A 19,938-nucleotide genomic window follows, 5' to 3' on the forward strand; every position below is an offset into this window, starting at 1 on the left:
CCAGAAGTCTCCTCTGAGTAAGGGAACATTTGTTCCCTTACCCTTTGTTTGAGCCCAACCTGCCCAATGGGGCTACTCGGATTTGCACCAGCTAAATCACTGTTGCAAGTAGCCCCATATAGGGTTTTTAGGCCCAGGACGAGGTGGAGGACTCCTTTGCCATCCCTGCTCCCCTCCCAGACTTGAACTGTTCTCTCCCTGTCCTTCCCTGCCCTGGCAGCCGACAGGCCAGATACAGTGGTGGCAGGATGGTGCAGGCCATCCTGCCACTGCTGCCCTCTTGTAAGCCTGCTCAGATGTTGCTGTGCCAACATTTGCAAATGTTAGGATTGGACTGTTAGCAAGTGGCATCTCAAGGGTGCTGACTCTGTAGAAAAGATACATGCACTTGCATCATGCACAAACAGCTCCCAGCTGCCTGGGAAGGATCATATCATGGAAATGTGGCTCTCACACATCTGCTTTTCCATGGGTGGCAGAATAACAGCAAAAAAACTGCCAGTGAGAAAATAGTTAAAAAGATCCATTTCCCCACCACCACTGGTCCTCCACTCAAGAATGCAGCTTTTTGCAGCTGTTTCTGGTTTTAAAAAATGGTTTTAAAATAATGTCAAGGGACATAACTGCATGTCAGGTGTGGTTTTCAGTTGAGTGTAATGATCTTTAAGAAATCTTGGAAAATAAGCAAAAGAGAGCAGTGGTTACAAAACCTGTTGAAAAGCTGTACTCCATGAACAGTGACTAATGGGTCAGAATCAAGCTGAGAAATACAAAGTGATGCTCTACATCAGCGATTTTCAGCCTCTTTCATCTCATGGCACACGGACAAGGCACTAATATTTTTAAGGCACACCATCCGCTTTCTGACAACTGACAAGGCACACCAACACTGACAGCAGGGGCTTGCATCTCACAGTGGCCTACTAACAAATGATCCTCCCTCCAACTCCCGCGGCACACCTGCAGACCATCCATGGCCGTGGCACAGTGGTTGAAAATAGCTGCTCTACGTGTATCTTGCCTGTGCCTAAATCCTCATTCATAATTTGTATGAAAGAATAAAGTGTGAAAAATGATCGTTAGTTTTGCAAAATGATTCAAAACTAGGGAGAAATGCAGACATTGTAGATCACAATCATTTTATAATTCAAAATGCCCTTGATGAATGGGAATACTCAATTGCAAAAACAATAAAATGGAAGCCAACAAAGAGCAACGAATAGTATTATACACTGGAAAGAAAAATCAATTGTGAAAAAATAAGGGAATGGTGAGAATTGGTTGGGTTCTACAACTGCACAATTCTGGCTTGAGAAAAAACAAGCAGGAAAAGTTGGTCCAAATACTGCAAGACACGCAGAGGTCAAGAGCAAAGGCAAACAGTTGGCAATATTTTGAGTTGTGTTAAGAGGTACACGGTTATGCAAGTTACAGCAAGCCACAGTGCAACTCCTCACTGGCAGGGCCTATCAGATGGAGTACGCTGTCCATTGTGAGCATGCTTTGAGAGAAACAAATTGGAGAGCGCTCAAATAAAAGCAAAGACGATCAAAAGGGCTGAGAAGCATGGCATGATAAAAAAGCAGAAAGAAAGGAAGACTGGCGAAGAATGCTAGAATTACAAGGTAATCCCATGCGTGTCTACTCAGAAGTAAGGCCCACTGAGTTCAATGGGACTTGGGGCCCAATCCTAACAAGCTGCTATGCTATTGGAACTCATGTTCTAGCATTGCAAAATGTGATGTCGCACACAACCTAGCAGGTGCCAGAAACGGTGAATGGCCATGCAGCAGCAGCCTTCCAGGATGCCTTGGCACTGGTTAGTTGGCACAGGGGGTGGGTGGTGGGTAGAACATGAGCAGAACAGGGCAGGGAGGGGGAAGAATGGAGTAGAACTGGGGCAGAGAGGGCGTTTGTCAAGGGCAGAAGGGGGGCGGTTATCAGCTACAGTGGCTCCACATATATCTTATTCCCCTTTCCATAAGAACATAAGAACAGCCCCACTGGATCAGGCCATAGGCCCATCTAGTCCAGCTTCCTGTATCTCATGGCGGCCCACCAAATGCCCCAGGGAGCACACCAGATAACAAGAGACCTGCATCCTGGTGCCCTCCCTTGCATCTGGCATTCTGACATAACCCATTTCTAAAATCAGGAGGTTGCGCATACACATCATGGCTTGTACCCTGTAATGGATTTTTCCTCCAGAAACTTGTCCAATTCCCTTTTAAAGGCATCCAGGCCAGTCGCCATCACCACATCCTGTGGCAAGGAGTTCCACAGACCAACCACATGCTGAGTAAAGAAATACTTTCTTTTGTGTGTTCTAACTCTCCAAACACTCAATTTCAGTGGATGTCCCCTGGTTCTGGTGTTATGTGAGAGTGTAAAGAGCATCTCTCTATCCACTCCATCCCCTGCATAATTTTGTATGTCTCAATCATGTCCCCCCTCAGGCGTCTCTTTTCTAGGCTGAAGAGGCCCAAACGCCGTAGCCTTTCCTCATAAGTTTCCAGTTTTGATCCACCTCCCTGTGTCCACTGGGAGTTGTGCCAGGTAACGAGCTGGTGCAGGTTCAAGTAGACCTATCAGGGAAATGGAGGCGTACCTTGAAGAGGCCTCCTAGACTACCCCCTTGGCAAGATACCTGTGTGCTTCATGGGGGGGGGATTAGTTAGGATTGGGCTGTTAGTCCCCAGGTGAATGTGAGTAGGATTGCAGCCTAAGCATCTAAATTAGAGCTGCACTGAATTTCACCTAAAGTGACAGTTTGAGGCAAAATCAGAGGTTCTTGCTTAGGTACACATTTTGAGGGAAGTGAATGAGTTCCCATCATTGAAATGAGCTTAGTGAAATTTATCCAGAAGAGAGTGCTGAAATTTATGAACTATTTATGAAGTTTATTGCAAGGGGAAGTGTCCTCAGGTCTCTACATTTCCATGGAGTTTGTTGAAAAGGGCAATTTTGAGGCACATTAGCAGTGTGCTCATAATATGTGTAGTCAAAGCTACAACCAATCCCCAATATTATGCTGTAACTTACGACAAACAAGGAGGTTCTTTGCACCCTGTCCAAACTGACAGATAACTCCAGTTCTCCACAAAGTGCTGAACAGAGTGACATTAAATTCTTAAATTAGGGTTAAATAACCAGCCAGTTTTAAAAAGAATTTTATAAGCCTTTTCCTAGAAGACAGAATAGAGCCTCTCTTTTGGGAGGCAAAATTATACAAACACAAACACATACTAAGGCCTTTCTTCCCCTTATGAAGTGATTTTGAATAGTAGATTGAACATTTTAAGTTAAGCATTTTAAGCTTGCTTGTTTGATCCTGTCAATTTCAAAGGTGTCCCTTAATGTTGATTTGAAATCCCTGTTGGAATTGTTTAAAAATTGTTTTTGAAATGGTTATTTGGCTCTAGCAAAGATTTATGATCACATAATAAACTCTTAGGATTATGCTAAATATATTATTTATTTATTTATTACAGATACAGGTGAGACAAATGGGTTAGACTTTGGGCAGGTACTACACAGGTTACACATAAGGATATGGTCCTAGATTACAACATGCATTATTCAAAAAAAAAAAAAAAAAGTAATCAAACGACTGAAAAAAACACAATAATCTTCAATGCAAAAGCTATCGTATTTGCCATTATAAAAATTTAAATTTATCTAAATACTCAATATTGTTTAACTAAAATTATCTATCCAATCATAAAAAGGCTTCCAATATTTTCTTACTCTACCTAAATCTCTCTCTTCATTCTTTCTGTTAAAACTTCCACTTCTGCTATTTCATAAATTTTGTCTATTAAATTTTCTCTCGTTGGCACATCTATAGATTTCCAATTTTGCGCAAACAGTATTCTTGCCGCTGTAACAATATGTACAATAAGGTATTTTCTATATTGGTCTTTAATTTCTGATGTCACATGTAGGAGGAATAAACTGTGAGGATTATGAACGGCTGTTGAAACTGTTGAAGGAAACTTAACTTGGCTTTGTGCTGGTTTAGCAGAGAGGTGAAACTGACAAACGTGCTAGGGATGGATTCCGTATTAGAAAAGAATGCAACATGTTGAGTGGTCCATATTAAACAATGTTCTTCTCAGGATGCCTCTATATGTGGGGGGGGGGGGTGATAGGTGCCTCCTCTTTCCAGGGCTCACAGGGCTGAGCCAAACTGTCCAATCCTATTCCCCACCACTTTGTAGCATGCAGCTGCTATGATGGGGGAGGTGGTTGTACAGCCCACTGAAGGTAAGTAAAACTATTTTTTAAATAGTAAAAAATATTTTTTTAAATAGTAAAACTATTTTTTACTTACCCCCTGGTGATGGTTGGCAACCTTCAGTCTTGAAAGACTATGGTATAAGCCTACAGCACCCGGTATTCCCAAGCGGTCTCCCATCCAAGTATTAACCAGGCCTGACCCTGCTTCGCTTCCAAGATCAGACAAGATCAGGCACATGCAGGGTAACAGTTGGGTCACCTATGGGTCTGCTCAGACCTACACTAGCCATTTTGATGACATATGTCCAAAGAGAGAAAAAGAGCAAGGCAGCTTGAGGAAAAGGAGATACGAACTGGTGCATGATGTATGTCAGGCTGGTGTTGAAAGGCACAGAATCAGGACCAGGGCAAAGGCAGCAAAACCACAGGCCAGGAAAGAAAGGGCAAGCACGAAAAACCTCACTGTCAGTGCTTTTGATGCAAATCCAATTGCCATGCATTTCAAAGCAGAAAGCTATGCCTGGCAATGGGTCAGGGTTTGTACCAAATGATGTGAATTGAAATGTTTTCCCAGGATAAATAATGCACAAACCTCTAAGCAAAGAGAAAGTGACAGCCGACTCTGTCAATAAAAGCACTCAGTTGCCAGTAAGGAGTTGCAGTGTAGAGGCAATCTTTGCTGACCAGCAGAAGGAGGATCATTTCTTTAAATAACTGTCACTGTAGTTGTGCTTCTTATCCATGAAGGGCACAGTCTAGGATGGGCAAGGGCTTCTGTGCAAGCCCCCCATTGGCATGTATTTATAATAGGGATTTGGGTAGGAGAGCTCCCCTCTAGATTGCTCTCCAAAACTGCATCTCACAGTGAAAACTATCATTCCAAATACAATTTCCAGCAAAGTTTATGCAACCCCTTTGATCTAATTGCTTCTGACAATGTGAACTATGGTATTTAAGATCCTTCAAGAAAATCTGCTGTTCTGTTGTGAAAGCACAATAACGAGATCGGAAGTGGTGCACACGTAAGTGGCACAAACCTCCATGAAACTAAGTGCGTTCTTACTGAGTAGTTTGGTTTTTAAAGAATACTCTCTCTACATTACTCCCACTAACAGCCATGGGACTTACTGCTTGCCTATCTCCCACCCATGTTGTTGATCAGGCCCCCTTTACTTCAACCTGGCTGTCTAACTAGGCCAAGAGTCACCTTTTAAGTGCTGACTCTCATAAATCCAAGAGGGAGAGAGCAACTGCTCCTATTAACCCCAGTGGCCACTGGGTGGTGTTTCTGTTTGGTGTGTTTTAGATTGTGACCTCACTGGACAGAGATGAGCTTTTCATTTATTTTGCTATGTAACCTGCTTTGTGATTTTTATTTATTTTTTTCTGAAAAGGTATAAATAAATATTTTATATTTCTTATTTTAATTAAAACAAGCCCCTGTTTTAGATACTAGGGTGTGGTTTTTGAAGTGACTTTAGTACCATCAACCAGCGCTCAGGAAAGTTAATGCATGGTCCTTGTTGATCCCAGGTATATTTGTGACCAGCTGTTTAAAGATCATTATCATACGTGCAATGGCATTGACTGCTAGGACAGATTACAAACATCTAATTACCACATGAAATCGTTAAATATTTTTCTCTAGTAATTTGCAATAGTAAGATAAAACACTCTAAAGCAGGGGTGTCAAACTCGTTTCATAAGGAGGGCTGAATAGCATTCATGATGCCTGCTAGGGGCCGGAAGTGATGACATTAGGCAGGAAGTGATATCATTAAACTGTTCAAAACCAAAAATAAGCACTTTTTCTCACTTAGGAACTCATTAGCTGCAAATGACAGAAAAGAAAATACAAAAATCTTGATCATATTTCAAGATATTGGAAAGCCCAATTTTCAAATGCGCTGCCCTTTCAGCAGTAACACCACAGCACTGATCAGCAGCTGAGAGCCTGAGGGCCGGATAAAAAGCTTCTGCGGGCCACATCCAGCCCCCGGGCCTTATGTTCAACACTCCTGCTCCAAAGCACTGGTTCTCAAACTCTCTTGGAGTTTGAGAACCAGGGTAAGTCTTTGTGGGGTGGAGTAGAAGCAGTGGTGCGATCCCCAGGGTTGCACCAATGCGGGAAAGGGGGGCTGTTTTTTTTTAACTTTAATTAAAAGTTAATTAAATGCCGGGGTTAATGCTGCCGGGGTATGGGGATACAGGGAGCTCCATGGAGCCCTCTGCAGGGTTCCTTGCAGCTTGTAGATCGGGGTGCCCAAACCCCAGCCCTGGGGCCGCATGCGGCCCTCGAGGCCTCTCAATGTGGCCCTCAGAGAGCCCCCTGTCTCCAATGAGCCTCTGGCCCTCCAGAGCTTTGTTGCAGCCCACACTGGCCAAACACAACTGCTCTCAGCATGAAGGCAACTGTTTGACCTCTTTGCGTGAGCTATGGGATGAGGGCTTCCTCTACTGCTTGCTGTTTCATGTCTGTGATGCAGCAAAGGAAAGGCCAGCCTTGCTTTGTGCAAGGCCTTTTATAGGCCTTGAGCTATTGCAAGACCTGCATTCATTCATATAAGTTCATCTTTAATATATTCATTTATGTAAACCTATGTAAATTTATACAAATTTTAAATGTAAATTAATTCTTTCTTTCCCTGGCCCCTGACGCAGTGTCAGAGAGATGGTGTGGCCCTCTTGCCAAAAACTTTGGACACCCCTGTTGTAGATTATTAAAAAATTGCAACTCACTTCCTGGTTGCAATCGCTAAACTGGAAGTGGGTTGTGATTTTTTTTTTTTAACATTCTACAAACCGAAGGGAGCCTGTAGAGGGCTCTGTGGGGCTCCCCGCACCCCCCCCCCCGACCCCAGCAGCAAGTAAGTTTAAAAAAAAATTTAAAAACCCTGCCCGTGCATTGGCGTGATCCTGGGTATTGTGTCACTGCTTTCCCCCCTGCCCCTTAAAGGGTCAAGGGCAGGGGTTCTCAGGCTAGTAGGTCGTGACCAATCAGTTTGAGAACCACTGCTCTAAAGCATTCTGTACTAGTAATCTTCATTCTACCCCAGGACCCTCCTTTAGTCTCAAGTTGCAGTCCACATAATTTTTTGCAGTCTAGGCTTGATTTTCTCTCCTTTCCTTGTGACCATCTACTTCTCATTATCCTTTCCTCTCATTCTCCTCTCCTTTCATTCTCTCTTAAAAACACATCTACAACAAAAATGCAAACTGTCCTTGTGCCCCACTTTAGGTTTGGTCATTACTCAGCAGTTGTGTAATGTAAACAAGTAAAGACTTGTGCTTTGTGGTATATTAAGAGTAGATGATGCCAACCTACTCCAACACACGCAGATGCGATGCCAACTATCAGTCACATGTAAGAAGATACGGTAATTATGGAAGTTGCAGCAGCAACTTCTGTTAGAAGGGCATGCTGGGTGAGGAAATCCCTGCTCATATCAGTCACCACTGCATCTTCTGTGAGTACCATTTCCCCTTGGCAGTGGTCATGAGAGTTAACCACTTGCCTAAGCAATTACTTGAGCAAATTGTGTGCAAATCTGAACAAGTGAATTACTCCCAGTAATATATTCTACACAGAACTTGGTGGACTGACAGTCTCAACTTTCATATCTTACAAAATAAAAACAAGCTTTGAGCTTTCATGAAGCTTGAAATTACACAGTGAACATTCAGAGTCAAGTGTAAACATTTGGGTGAATGCATGGTATGTAGCACTTTAGGATGAAAATGTGGGTCACTGCCCAGGGTGGGTTCCCACCTATCAAAATCTTCCATGGGTGGAAGACCCTCCATATAGAGACAGCACATGCAGCAGGAAGTGTTTGCATCCGCATGTAAACAGCAATTGTACACGTGGATATATTCAAAGTAATGTTCTCCCACACGGATTCAGTATGTTACTCATATACATGCAAGGACAGTGCCTTGCAATCATTCCCACATTTCCATTGCCTTCAAAACTCCTTTCATCATTACAGTATCTCAAATGAGTAGCTGCTAATAATGCAAATGAATGGGCAAGAAGGTCACAAAATACAAGTATGTGAGCAGCAGGTCCCTGTGCAATTCTGGCAGATGTTTAGCTCAAATATGAATTCCTGGAAAGCGAATTCCTTGTAATAATAACTGCCCACATTGTATTAGGAAGCTGCTCACACAAAGAGTTTACCATACAATTACATTTGAGTGGCCACTGGCCACCTACTGTGAATTGCAACTTTTATGGATGGGAAATCAGAGTAGGGAAGGCTGGATCAATTATTGGCTTTTGGTAGTCTCTGCATATCCCTTTCTATGGCTGCTGTGCAATCTAAGTTTCAGTTCTCAAATCCACTCCTTTCCCTTCTCATTCTATTCCATGTTGGCCTAAATCTCAAAATCTACATACTTGAATAGGCTGTGGGGATGTTGGCAGAGATATGACATTTTTAATGATGGAAGTTCATGTGATGGAATTTTATTCTGTTTTACTGAAGTTGGGACTTTGCTTTTCTCGGTTTGATCCTTCTAGGTGCAGTGAAAAATTATTAAAACAAAGAAAAAAAAAACCCTCAAAAATATCTTTTGCCACACAAATATATTCTGTGCCATAAAATTCAGAATTCCTGCCTTATTTTGCATATTTCTGATTGCAGTTTGGTTTTCCATGTTGAAATGCCTGGATTTGGTGGGAGGTGCTCAGAAAACACACACATTTGCAGATTATATTTTTATGAGGGTTTGAGGTTCTTTTTGTTTTTGTTTCAATCTACCCTATGACCTTGGGACAGCAATGATGAACAGAAAAATAATATGAGGTCAGAAGGGAAGACTGAACTAATCCTTCATGCTTGCTTGCGGTTGAAATCACAGGGGACTGTAAACAAAATCGTGTGGGAATTTTGGTGCAGATTTTATACAAACTTCCTTTACAAACCCTTTCCATTGTCTCCCTATTTTAAAAGGTATTAGCCCCACATTTGCTTACTCTGCACCTGCCCGATCTTGTCTGATCTTGGAAGCTAAGCAAGGTCAGGCCTGGTTAGTACTTGGATGGGAGACCGCCTGGGAATACCGGGTGCTATAGGCTTATACCATAGTCTTTCGAGACTGAAGGTTGCTAATCATCATTTTATTATTATTATCATTATTATCATTATTATCTTATGCTGCGTGGCATTTGGCTGCTATCTTGCGGACAAAGCAAACACCCTTGTCAGGCAGCATTTGCAATTACCCCATTCTGCATCCAGCGAGAGGACAAGCCACCTCTGGCTGTGTGATATGTAACAATGTGACTTCATTGCTACAAACTAGCAGGCTGCAGAATTCCACTGATTTAGCAATCACCCATCCGAGAGTGAAATGAAATAAAATTCTCCACTCAGTCAATTCTCCATCCCCTGCTATGATCACCAAAATTTGCTTTTGTGTGTGGTGGAAGGGGGGGTCTTTGCACACATGGAGCAGTGTTGCGACCGTCCTTTTAAAACCCATCATACCAATCAGCAGGTTTAACTGTCAAGCAAGCTGATGTAAGGTCCCTTTGAATTACTGAGTGAGGGATATTCTTCCTGCCAGGTCCTGTCCCCTGTAGGCACCACAGAGAAGTATTATAGGGCAGTTCTTACCTTGGGAATTAGCCTGCAAGACCCCAATGCTGTCATCAAACTGCATAGACTTGATGTTGAGTGACGCCAAGATGCATTCCTTGTCCTGCAGCGAAGTATCATCAATATTATTCTGATTGGCTGACAGGATTACACACATGTCGCAGAGGTTGATGTTGACAGCCCTTAAATCAGCTCGACTTAATGGTGTACCCTTTGGCAGAGAGAAAGGGAGAGGGGAGGGAGAAAGAGAGAGAGAGAAAGAAAGAGAGAGTGAAAAAAAGAAGGCAAAAACAAATTAAATACTGAGAAGGAGCTTTGGGAAATTATTTAACAAGTATCCTTTTTATGCTCTGACATTAAGCTGGTCTAACTGTGTACCAGGGAATAGAAGAAATGCACTAATCTAAAGGGTAGTTGGTGCTGATGGCAGCATTTTAGTGTTAAGTCTCAATACTCAGTCAAGCTATTACTAACAAACAAGGCACAGGAATTATGCCAGCGCTCTGCATCTTGTCTGTAACTCAGAATGGTCTTGATTTCAGTCACCCTCATGTGGCAAGTTCTGGCTTCCCGAGTAAAGCAAGCAGCGTGCTCAAATGTTTGCTGATCAAAATACTGGGGTCATGTAGATCCTGGGCAAAAATGAAACAATTCAAGCAAGGATGGCTTTAGGAGCCTAAATGCAATCATGACAAATAATTCATTAAAAAAGCCCTATACTTCAAAACACCAAGCACTACCTGAAGCAATACACAGAAAAGGTTAATCCTTCTCTAGTCATTTTGTTCCCAATGTGCTTCAATAAACTGATATTTAAAGCTAAATGATTGAGCTGATTGAAAGAGAAAAGAGACACTGCACTAATAAGTAATCTATTGGACACTGCAGCATTTTCAAAAAAATAAAATAATGTATTTATTTTTTGCAACTGATACTACATTGACTTGGAGATTAGGGATGAATTAACTATTGTGGCCCATATGTGAATGCGCTTGCCCATATCTCTGCTCTATGTGGCTACGCATCATTTTTGAAAGGACTTTTACGTCATACAATGGAGCATCTGCATTCTAATGCTATAGATTTCTGATGTGTAAGTGCAGCATACCAATGGACTGATACAATATTGGTGTAGGAGGTCTGGGGCTTTTAACCTGTCAACCATTTGGTGCAACGACACAGAGAACTGTCTTTCCGGACTTCCATTCATAAGGGCACAACATTTAAATAGGAGAATGTGTGCTCACTCCTACATGCATTTCTGTCCTCTAGGCCAGTGTTATTCAAACTGTGAGGAGCGGCTTTTTAGGGCGGTGCCAGGAACTCAAAGGGGAGGCGCGGGATGTCCTCTTGCAGCGATACAGTCACACCCCTGGGCAGAATATGAGCCTGTCTTCTGCCCGTCTCTCCCTCTCCGTCAGCTGCGAGAGTGGCTGCTGCCACCCTGCCCTCTTCTCCCTCCACTCCAAGGCTGCCGCCTTCTGTGTTTGCTGCATGTTGTTTGCAAAGCTCTTCAATCCCCATCTGGCAAGTACCAAGCATGCTCATTTTGCAGTCCTTGTCCTTGCTGACTGTCAGAAAGAAACTCTCCTTGATCCTTGTCTGGTTGGTTCCTAGTTCCCAGCCTGGGATCGCTTCTCATCCAAGTGAAATCTCTCTTTTCAACCCCCTCCCACTCCCCCCTTTCAATCTCCATACCTTCCCACTTTCCTGCCCCTCCTCTTAAAGTTGTTTCCATGCAGTTGGCAAAGGGGGAGGGGAGAGATAAGCACACACTTTACTTGGCCAGGAGCAAAATAAGGCTACTGTTTTTAAAGTGATTTATTAATCTTGTTGTTTGACTGAAGAGGAGAGGCTGTATTTTTAAAGTGATGAATCTTGCTATTTGAAGGGAATACTTATCAGCCATTGATGAGGTGATTGCCAGCCCAATCCTATCCACACTTTCCTGGGAGTAAGCCCCATTGACTCTAATGGGACTTACTTCTGAGTAGTCATGCATAGGCTTGAGCTGTGCATCTTCTAGTACAGGAGACAAATCAGCTTCCTAACCAAACCCTTATCAGCTCTGATATATATTCATGGTCTATTTTTGTTTTCCCCACCAGCTGCTGGAAAAATTTAATTTCATTAAATTAATAAAGGGTTCAATCCTATCCAAGGAGAATGGGAGAAATGACTAGTTGGATTGGGGTCCACAGGGGTGTGTGTGTGTAATGTTGGTCAGACTGGTTGTTCACAAAGTTCATTTGATAAAACAATTCTATTGGTTTGCTTACAAAGTTAAAAAAATGAGTCTTCCTGGACTAGACAAAATCTACCTATTCCAGCATCCTGTCTCCAACAGTGATCAGCAGCTGGTCATTTATAAAGCATATATATTGCTGTGTATTAATAATCTATTTTTAAGATCTGCATTTAATTAATGATATGATTAATATTTTAATAATTTAATATTTAATAATTTAATATTAATGATATATTTAATATTTAATATTATATTATAAATATAATAAATATAAATATAATTAAATATTATATTTAGTATAGTTAATATTTCTGGCCACTTCCTGTTTAATGATGTCACTTCCAGCCCTCAGGAACATGATGGGGAGTCATGGCCAACAGCCACAGGGGTCAAGGGAGCCACTGGCCAGAAAAGTTTGAGTACCACTGCTCTAGGCTATATGATCACCAGTGTGCCAATACTGCAGATGTAAGGATCACTGCCCAGAGTAAGAAAGAATACCTTAAATGGGATGCTGAGCCACATGAAATGCAACATACACACATGCCAAGCACCTTGCTGAAATCAAGCATCATAGAAATCTTGCATTTTGTGACAAGATGGTGACTGGTGAGACAGCTGCAGCTTTAAGAAGTAACACGAAACAACCTGGACAGATTTGTCTTTCACATTGGTTTTAAAGCAATGTTGCTTTTAGGAAGAATGGGGGAGGGGAGGAAACGAGACAATAGTAATGCAAAGCATTTGATGTGGAAATTATTGCGATTCTCTTGCTGCCTTGCACTTTGCTCGCTGGGTGTAAACAGCAAACTAATAGAAATTTGCACTATAGTTATCAGCCAGGCATAAATAGCGACACCAAGGACGGAAGAATTTGGGCCCCTTCCATCCTGGACGCATTGCATTGTAAGAAATCAGTATCATCCAACTGTATAAACCCCCTTTAAAAGATGAAATGCCACTGTCGGGCTGTTGAATAAAGCAAAGGCAGCAGGCCGGCATTCCAGAGGCCTTTATGGATACAGACAGAGTAGGTAGATAGACAAATAATACAAAATGTTTTCAAAGGTTCCACAGGCATAAATAATGCTATAAGTAACGACTGTCATCCTGTCAGAAAAAATCATAACATCAAAATTGGCTGCATGCAGGGCACTCGAGCAAGTGTTCAATAGATAACACAGCTAATATATCTGATGGCAGCTGAAATTCATCCTTGACGAGGGACTGAGCACGTCGGCAAATTTCTTCTAATAAGGTCTCCCAGGGCTCAGTTTTCATAGATACAACAAACAGGGAAAAGGCCAAGTCCTGAGGCCCACAACCAGACCAAAGTCAAAAGCAAAAACAAAAAAAAACCCTAAGATCAAAGGCGGCGAGATTCTGTTCAGCTGGTGTCTTTGAAAGAGAGAAAGAAAACGTGGCTTTGGACTTACAGGCAAAATTGAGACCTTGGGGAAGTTATGCATGGTCTCCCATTCCCTCCTAAGGTATTCAAGGGAACCCACAAATACAATGTGCTTGAGCTCGTGGTAGTGGAAATTGCTGGCTCTTAATGGCATCACAAAATTTCTTAATCCAATCAGTGCCGAGGTCACATCCCCAAATATGCAAACAACCACATGGCCGCTTAATACTGTCATGGCTGCTTCGCTCCGAGTCTGGAAAAGCAAAACAAATGAAGGGAGGGGGCAACACAGGGAAGAAAAAGTGACAAGCATTTAAAAACGGATGACCTTTATATCACTGTGTATAGAGAAGTATGAGAACTGTATTCCTACTGCCTTTGTTCTAGCATTGGTGAGTACTGGCAGTGTGCTCAGCACCTTAGGAAAACCAAGGAGACAAAACAACATAGTTCCTGGCCAAATAGCTTCCTACACTGCTAGAACCTTGGCTATCAGCCTGGATATGTGAGGGTGGATGTACAGATGTTACATACAGGTATCCTCCTTCATCCGTGGTTTCACTGATTCTCAGTTCACAACCCCCTTACACTGCGCAAATGACTTAGGGCCCAAACTTATCCCATTTTCCAGTTCCGGTGCTGCTGTGCCAATGGGGTGTGAACTGCTTCCTGTGATGGAGGGGCAGTCACAGAGGCCTCCTCAAGGAACATTTATTCCCTTAGGTTGCACTGAGGTCCCTTAGGTTTATTCACTGAGGTTGCACCGGTGCTGGAAAGTTGGATAGGATTGGGCTAGTCTATGATTGCAGCCCTCCTGTCACTGTCTCCTGTGTCTGGCTGTTTCTGTGCTAACTGCAAATGCTAACAGGAAGCAGGTTGGAGGGCTGAAAACAACACTTTAGCACTTCCTGTTTCCTGTTAGCATTTGCAGACACAGCCAGAAACAGCCAGACTGGTGGGCTGCAAACAGAGACCAGCTAAATCATTTGCACGGGGGAGGGGGGATTTGTGTACCGCTTCTTTTAGGGTTCACAGCTATCCGCAGTTTCCGGCATCCACAGTGGGAGCTGAACCCTTTCCCCCACTGATACAGGGGGGCATCTGTACTTATAAGCAAATTAAAGTAAGAACCAGAATAGCCAAGGGGGAAAGGGACGATATACATAACTTGATTCTCTACATACCAACGTATTTGGAAGTTATAGAGGAGCAATTTGCACGTATCACACAGGCACACGGTTTGTTTTCAAGGATATCCAGACACTGGAATCAGTCACTGAAGTCATTCACTGACAGAGGGAAATGTCTGAATCATTTAGACACCTTAGATCATCTCATATAAATCTTATGAATTCAGTGGAATTACTTTGGGTCTAATGCATGATTTATTGCTAGCAGTCTAATATTCTGTGGAGATCGATGGACCATTGCTGCTGTACTAACACACCACATTGATCTCTTGTAATACCGTTTTGTGCACGAGTGGCACAGGAAGTGGGGCAGAAGGACAAGAGGCAGCAGTTGGGAAAGCATTCAACAATTCTCCCAGCCAGACCTAGCCATGAGTATCCAGATGGAGGGTGTATGTGTGAATTTGTGGGCACAAATGCGTATGTATGCATAATTTACTGCATTCTACATATCTGCATTGATGGCAGCCATGCAGAGCTACACTAAATAAAATTATCTTCAGTCAGTCATCAGCCAAACTGCATCAATAATGTCAATTACAAACCAGGAGGCTTGCGCTGCATCCAACGCAGGTTCGTTGGCTGCAGCGGCTCAGCCAGGGGCAAGGGGAAGCTCTTCCCCTTACCCCTGGGTAAGGGCTGCTGGCCCCAATGGGTCTTCTTGGACCTGTGCCACCTCTGGAGGTAGCGCAAGTCCGAGGAGAGTGGAGCCGCGGGGACAGGGGTTAGGATCTGGCATAACTGCTGGGTCCCAGCCCTGCCCCCAGAGCTGCCCATCGCCTGCCCTCCCCCTGCCCAGAAATGCCCTCCTCCTGCCTCCCCCCCATGCCTACCTTTGCCGCTTGTGTCGGTGTGGGCGCGCTGACACAAGTGACGGTGAGGAAGCCGCCGCGGAGGCTTCTGCCAGCCTCCACGCGTCGGCGCATCTACATGTGCCAACGTGGCTCCCTCCCATGGAGGCAAAAATGTGCTTTACGGCACGTTTGCGACCCTCCTATGCTGGCCCAAGGGACTTGGGACACCATTACGTGCAGTTAGGATTGCACCCTAAATATATCAGTGTAACAGATCTTCAGTATCACCAACCACTCCAGTCCAATCGCCTGAAATTCTCTTGCCTTTCTTCCTTAACCATTTTGCATGGAACTTGAATATGTTTGTGCTGCTACCTCACTCCCTTCCTTCAGGTCCATCCTCAAAACCTTTTCCATAGCATTTTTACCTCAACCCCAAAAACGTCAGTCCCAAATGCAAATGACTGAAGGCGCCATGCGTGTGCCATAGCACAGCAAAACCAGCCCATGCCAGATCAGGTAAGCTACAAGCAGGTGTGCCAAACTGGGGAATTTTGGGGGAAGGGGGGAGGAACTAATTGGCAGCGGCACACATCAAGAACCTATCTCCCTTTTTCTGGCCTGACATGCCCTGTGAGGCTCCCTGGACTCCCGCCAGCTGGTGTAGGTTCAAGGAGAAGCATTGGCAGCCAGGCAACTTTACAAGGAGACAAATAAAATTCATTTAAATATGTTTTTACTTACCCCTTTACCATAGCATGCAGTACAGGTTGTAAGTGGATGGGATTGGGCTGTTAGTTACATTAGTAAGAGAATGGGGGGGGGGCATGTCCGCAGATCCCATATCCACGGTTTCAATCAGGAAAGCAGGGTCCCCTGCACCATCTGAGCCTTACAGAGGTTGTGTGCATTTGCCCATGGCCTCTGCAGGCCATTTAGGAAAAAAAAAAAAAAAAAAAAAAAAAGAGCAACTTCCTATTATTTTGTAACACCAGAAGTGATGTTAAAGGCATTAGGAGGGCCAGTGAAGCCTCCGGAGGTGGGCCATCCCCTTTATCTGTAGATTCAGGTATCCACGAGGGGTTCTGGAATGGATAACGGGGTACGCCTGTATTTATCCAAAATACTACCATAATATAAAATGGCTGGCAACCTTCAGTCTTGAAAGACTATGATATAAGCCTACAGCACCCAGTATTCCCAGGCGGTCTCCCATCCAAGTACTAACCAGGCCTGACCCTGCTTAGCTTCTGAGATCAGATGAGATCGGGCATGTGCAGGGTAACAGAAATAAAAATCTGTGAAAGCACTTGTAGCACAACAAACTTATTTTGAAAGCATACCCAAACCGGTAGTCTCTTAGTAATATTAGTGTCAAGTCTGTATCTACTGTTCATTTTGAGTTGTGTAATTTGAAAGCATGCAGAGCAGTTACTTATAATTGTTTCTTTACTGCTCCCAAAGAAGGTAGTATGTCAAAGCATACTGGATTGTCAACAATATTATATAAGGAACTGTCATTTCCACCCCCTCCCACCTGTTCGGTACTGTCTTTTGTAGTTGCTGCTGCTTGGCTACTGTTTTTTTTTTTCTGTTGCTAGAAAACACCCTGGCCTGGATTCCAGCATGTGATATGCATGCATAGGAAATAACTGTGTGTGCATAGCCAGGGTTTCCTTGGTGGCCTACCTTTTAGAGGAAACTGCTGCAAGAGGAAATAGGCAGCAAGAACCACCAGTGAACCTTTCATTGCACATGCATCTGTTCCCCTAAACATGCTGTGTCACCTATTCAGACCATAGTTCCCCTAACAGCTTTGCAGGATCTGCTGCCAAATGAAGCATTGGCTTCACTCAGTAAAAGGCAACCCTACAGCCCTACAGCTGTTACAGTCCTGAGTATGCCAGATCCTAGCTGGAGAATGGAAGCACTCTTGTTAACCACACCTTCCTTGCACCAAGGAGGAGTCACAACCTTGTAGCCACATCCCTGCTGTCTCTGAGTATGGCGTTTATTTCAGGAGAGCAACACCGAACACAGGGATACTTTGTTTCCATGATTTGGAAAGTCAGTTTGTGGGGGCAGAATGCCACAGGGCAGATTAGCACAAGGGAATGTGGCTCACCAACATGCTCCCATTCCCTCTCCTCTGGGCACAGTGGTACCCAGGACAGGAATGACTAAAGAGGACTTATGTGAGATCACTGTCTTCTAATCCATATATGACAGCCAATTAGTTCCCACTGAAGGCGACAGATATACACAGACAGTGGAATTACATTGATGTAACTAAGGCTGCAGATAGAAGGTAATTGTTTCAGTGCTCAAAAGGATATGATAGAGCCATTGTTACCTGTGCTGTGCTCACTCTGTGTTTCAAGTTTGTCTATCTTCAGCCTAAGGTGCATTTTGCCCCCACAATATCTTAACAAAGGGGATGCTGATTACAGTCAAGGGATGTTAAATAGAAGATCCCAAGCTGAGTTTATATGGCTGTCATGGAAGGAAACTCCCACATAATACTGTATCTTTTTCTTGTGAATGGAAGAAATCATATGCCATAAACAGACAAGGAGGGCACTCCCAATGTCATTTTTTAAAAAGACATGCACACTGTTTGAAGGGGAACATTAAGGTCATTGACATTATTTTGGTTTGACTTTGAAATATATTTAAAATATTCCAGTTGACATCTGTCGCCCTCAGTTATTAAGCAACATAGAAGAAAGTTGTCTCTGGCGGTCTAGTGAACACTGTGGAACGCATATAGATTTAAACAGTTTTGAATCAAATTTGTAACAATTTACTCAGTGGAATTGACTGGTTTATCGATTGCTTAAATGCCAATATTGCAATTCCAGACAATGTCATGGTTATTATACCAACTCTCAGAGGAACGTGAGGAACAAGGTTTTGTCTCCCAATCGTTAGAGGGAACCAAAGCTGTCACCATTATTGGTTGAACCATTCTGCAGTTCAGGGAAATCTTGAGCGAGCAGACACGGAGAAAAGCTGCATCAACTACAACCCACCAGGGAGATCATTCCGTATATCATCAGTTTTGTCTATGGAGCTGGCTACTCACTACTCTTTGATACAAGTACATAAACATTAATGTCACAAACCTTCCCTGACCCTGACAAAGTAGGAGAGCCCTTCTAACTGTATTTAATTAGCTAATAGGTACACCTTCTAAATTACTAACGCGAAGATGGAGAGAAATCAGAATACCTTGACACAAAGAGCAGTAGCTTCATATTTCAGCTTGCATGTCTGAGGATGGAACTAGACTTTATGGGAAAATACAAGGTTACTGCCAAAAAGCAGTATCCCAGTGTTAAGTTCTCTCTTTCTCTTCTCAGTGTAACCCCAAATCTTCAACCAATGCTGTGGAATGTGAGTAGGAAAACATGCAATGCCATGATAACAGATGTCACGACACATAATGGTGTAGAAGCAGAAGAAACATGGCAATGCGCTTTTTGGTGACAGTCCTGCATTTCTTAAAATGTCTAGATCAGTGCTGAAAATGTATGAAACTGAGAGTGGTGTTTACCAAAAAGGAAAATTCATGATGGCTGTTGTGAAGTGTAAAAGAAATCTTTTTGTTCTGCATTTTCACCTTGTTCTAAAAATGTAGCTGGTATATCTAAACTTTACAGCTTATATTTTTAATCTAGCAAAATTCAAGAACCTTGGTATTTAACTGGACTGAAAACAGTTGTATTTATGACATCATCCTTAAACAATCAACCAACATATAGCAGCAGAATAGCCCAAAGGCCACCCATGCATGCAATATTATTGCTTTTGTTATTGTAATTATGGCTACATGCATTACAGCCCAATCCAAACCTGCACTGGCACAGCCAGGCCACATGGCTTTACAGCACATTTGTGACAATCTGAGCCGGTGCAGGGATGGCTGTGTCGGGATAGGCCTGCACTGTTAATCAGATTAACTGTAGATCAATCAGTTAATTTATAAATCACATTCAAAATTCTGGTTTTTAATTGGACTTAAATATTAACTCCGAAAACTATTCAGTTATGTTGATGTAATTGCTGTAAATGATTTGTTGTAAAGGACATATGTCAAGAATTTCCTATCCAAATAGTGTGCCATTGATTCTCCATGCAACAAATGAATCTTCTTGAATTATCATGTGGGCAACATCTGGTTCATGGGACACTCGGTATTGCTGCAGATTTCATAGAACCACTAACAATTATCAGTTCTTTGCTCCTGAACCATGAAGCCACAGGACCTGAAAGTAATCACTGCCAACTGTGATGACATTAGGCACTATGAGAAACAAAACAACCACCACATAACAGCAAAATGGGAACTTAAGCTGTGGAATATAGAAATGGAACAGAAAGACTGTGTAACCCACATACCAAAAGCTGCCTCTGGTTCATATGTCGCTCATTCATAATCACTTAATTGGCATAG

General features: G+C 43.0%; 1 protein-coding gene and 1 pseudogene across 6 annotated transcripts in view; both read right to left on the minus strand.

Annotated features, from left to right (window-relative positions):
* KCNMA1 (potassium calcium-activated channel subfamily M alpha 1) overlaps positions 1 to 19,938 on the minus strand; it is a 619,222-nt gene that overhangs the window by 52,304 nt on the left and 546,980 nt on the right. For all 6 annotated transcript variants that reach the window (XM_066621009.1, XM_066621008.1, XM_066621007.1 and 3 more), the window contains 2 exons: positions 13,527 to 13,751; positions 9,861 to 10,053 (listed from right to left, as the gene is read on the minus strand). In XM_066621009.1, coding sequence (XP_066477106.1) covers positions 9,861 to 10,053; positions 13,527 to 13,751 — 418 coding nt within the window. The remainder of the gene's footprint in view (positions 1 to 9,860; positions 10,054 to 13,526; positions 13,752 to 19,938) is intronic.
* LOC136646194 (5S ribosomal RNA) lies at positions 16,662 to 16,780 on the minus strand (annotated as a pseudogene).

Source organism: Tiliqua scincoides, chromosome 3, assembly GCF_035046505.1.
Source record: "Tiliqua scincoides isolate rTilSci1 chromosome 3, rTilSci1.hap2, whole genome shotgun sequence".
Taxonomy (NCBI): Eukaryota; Metazoa; Chordata; class Lepidosauria; order Squamata; family Scincidae; genus Tiliqua; species Tiliqua scincoides.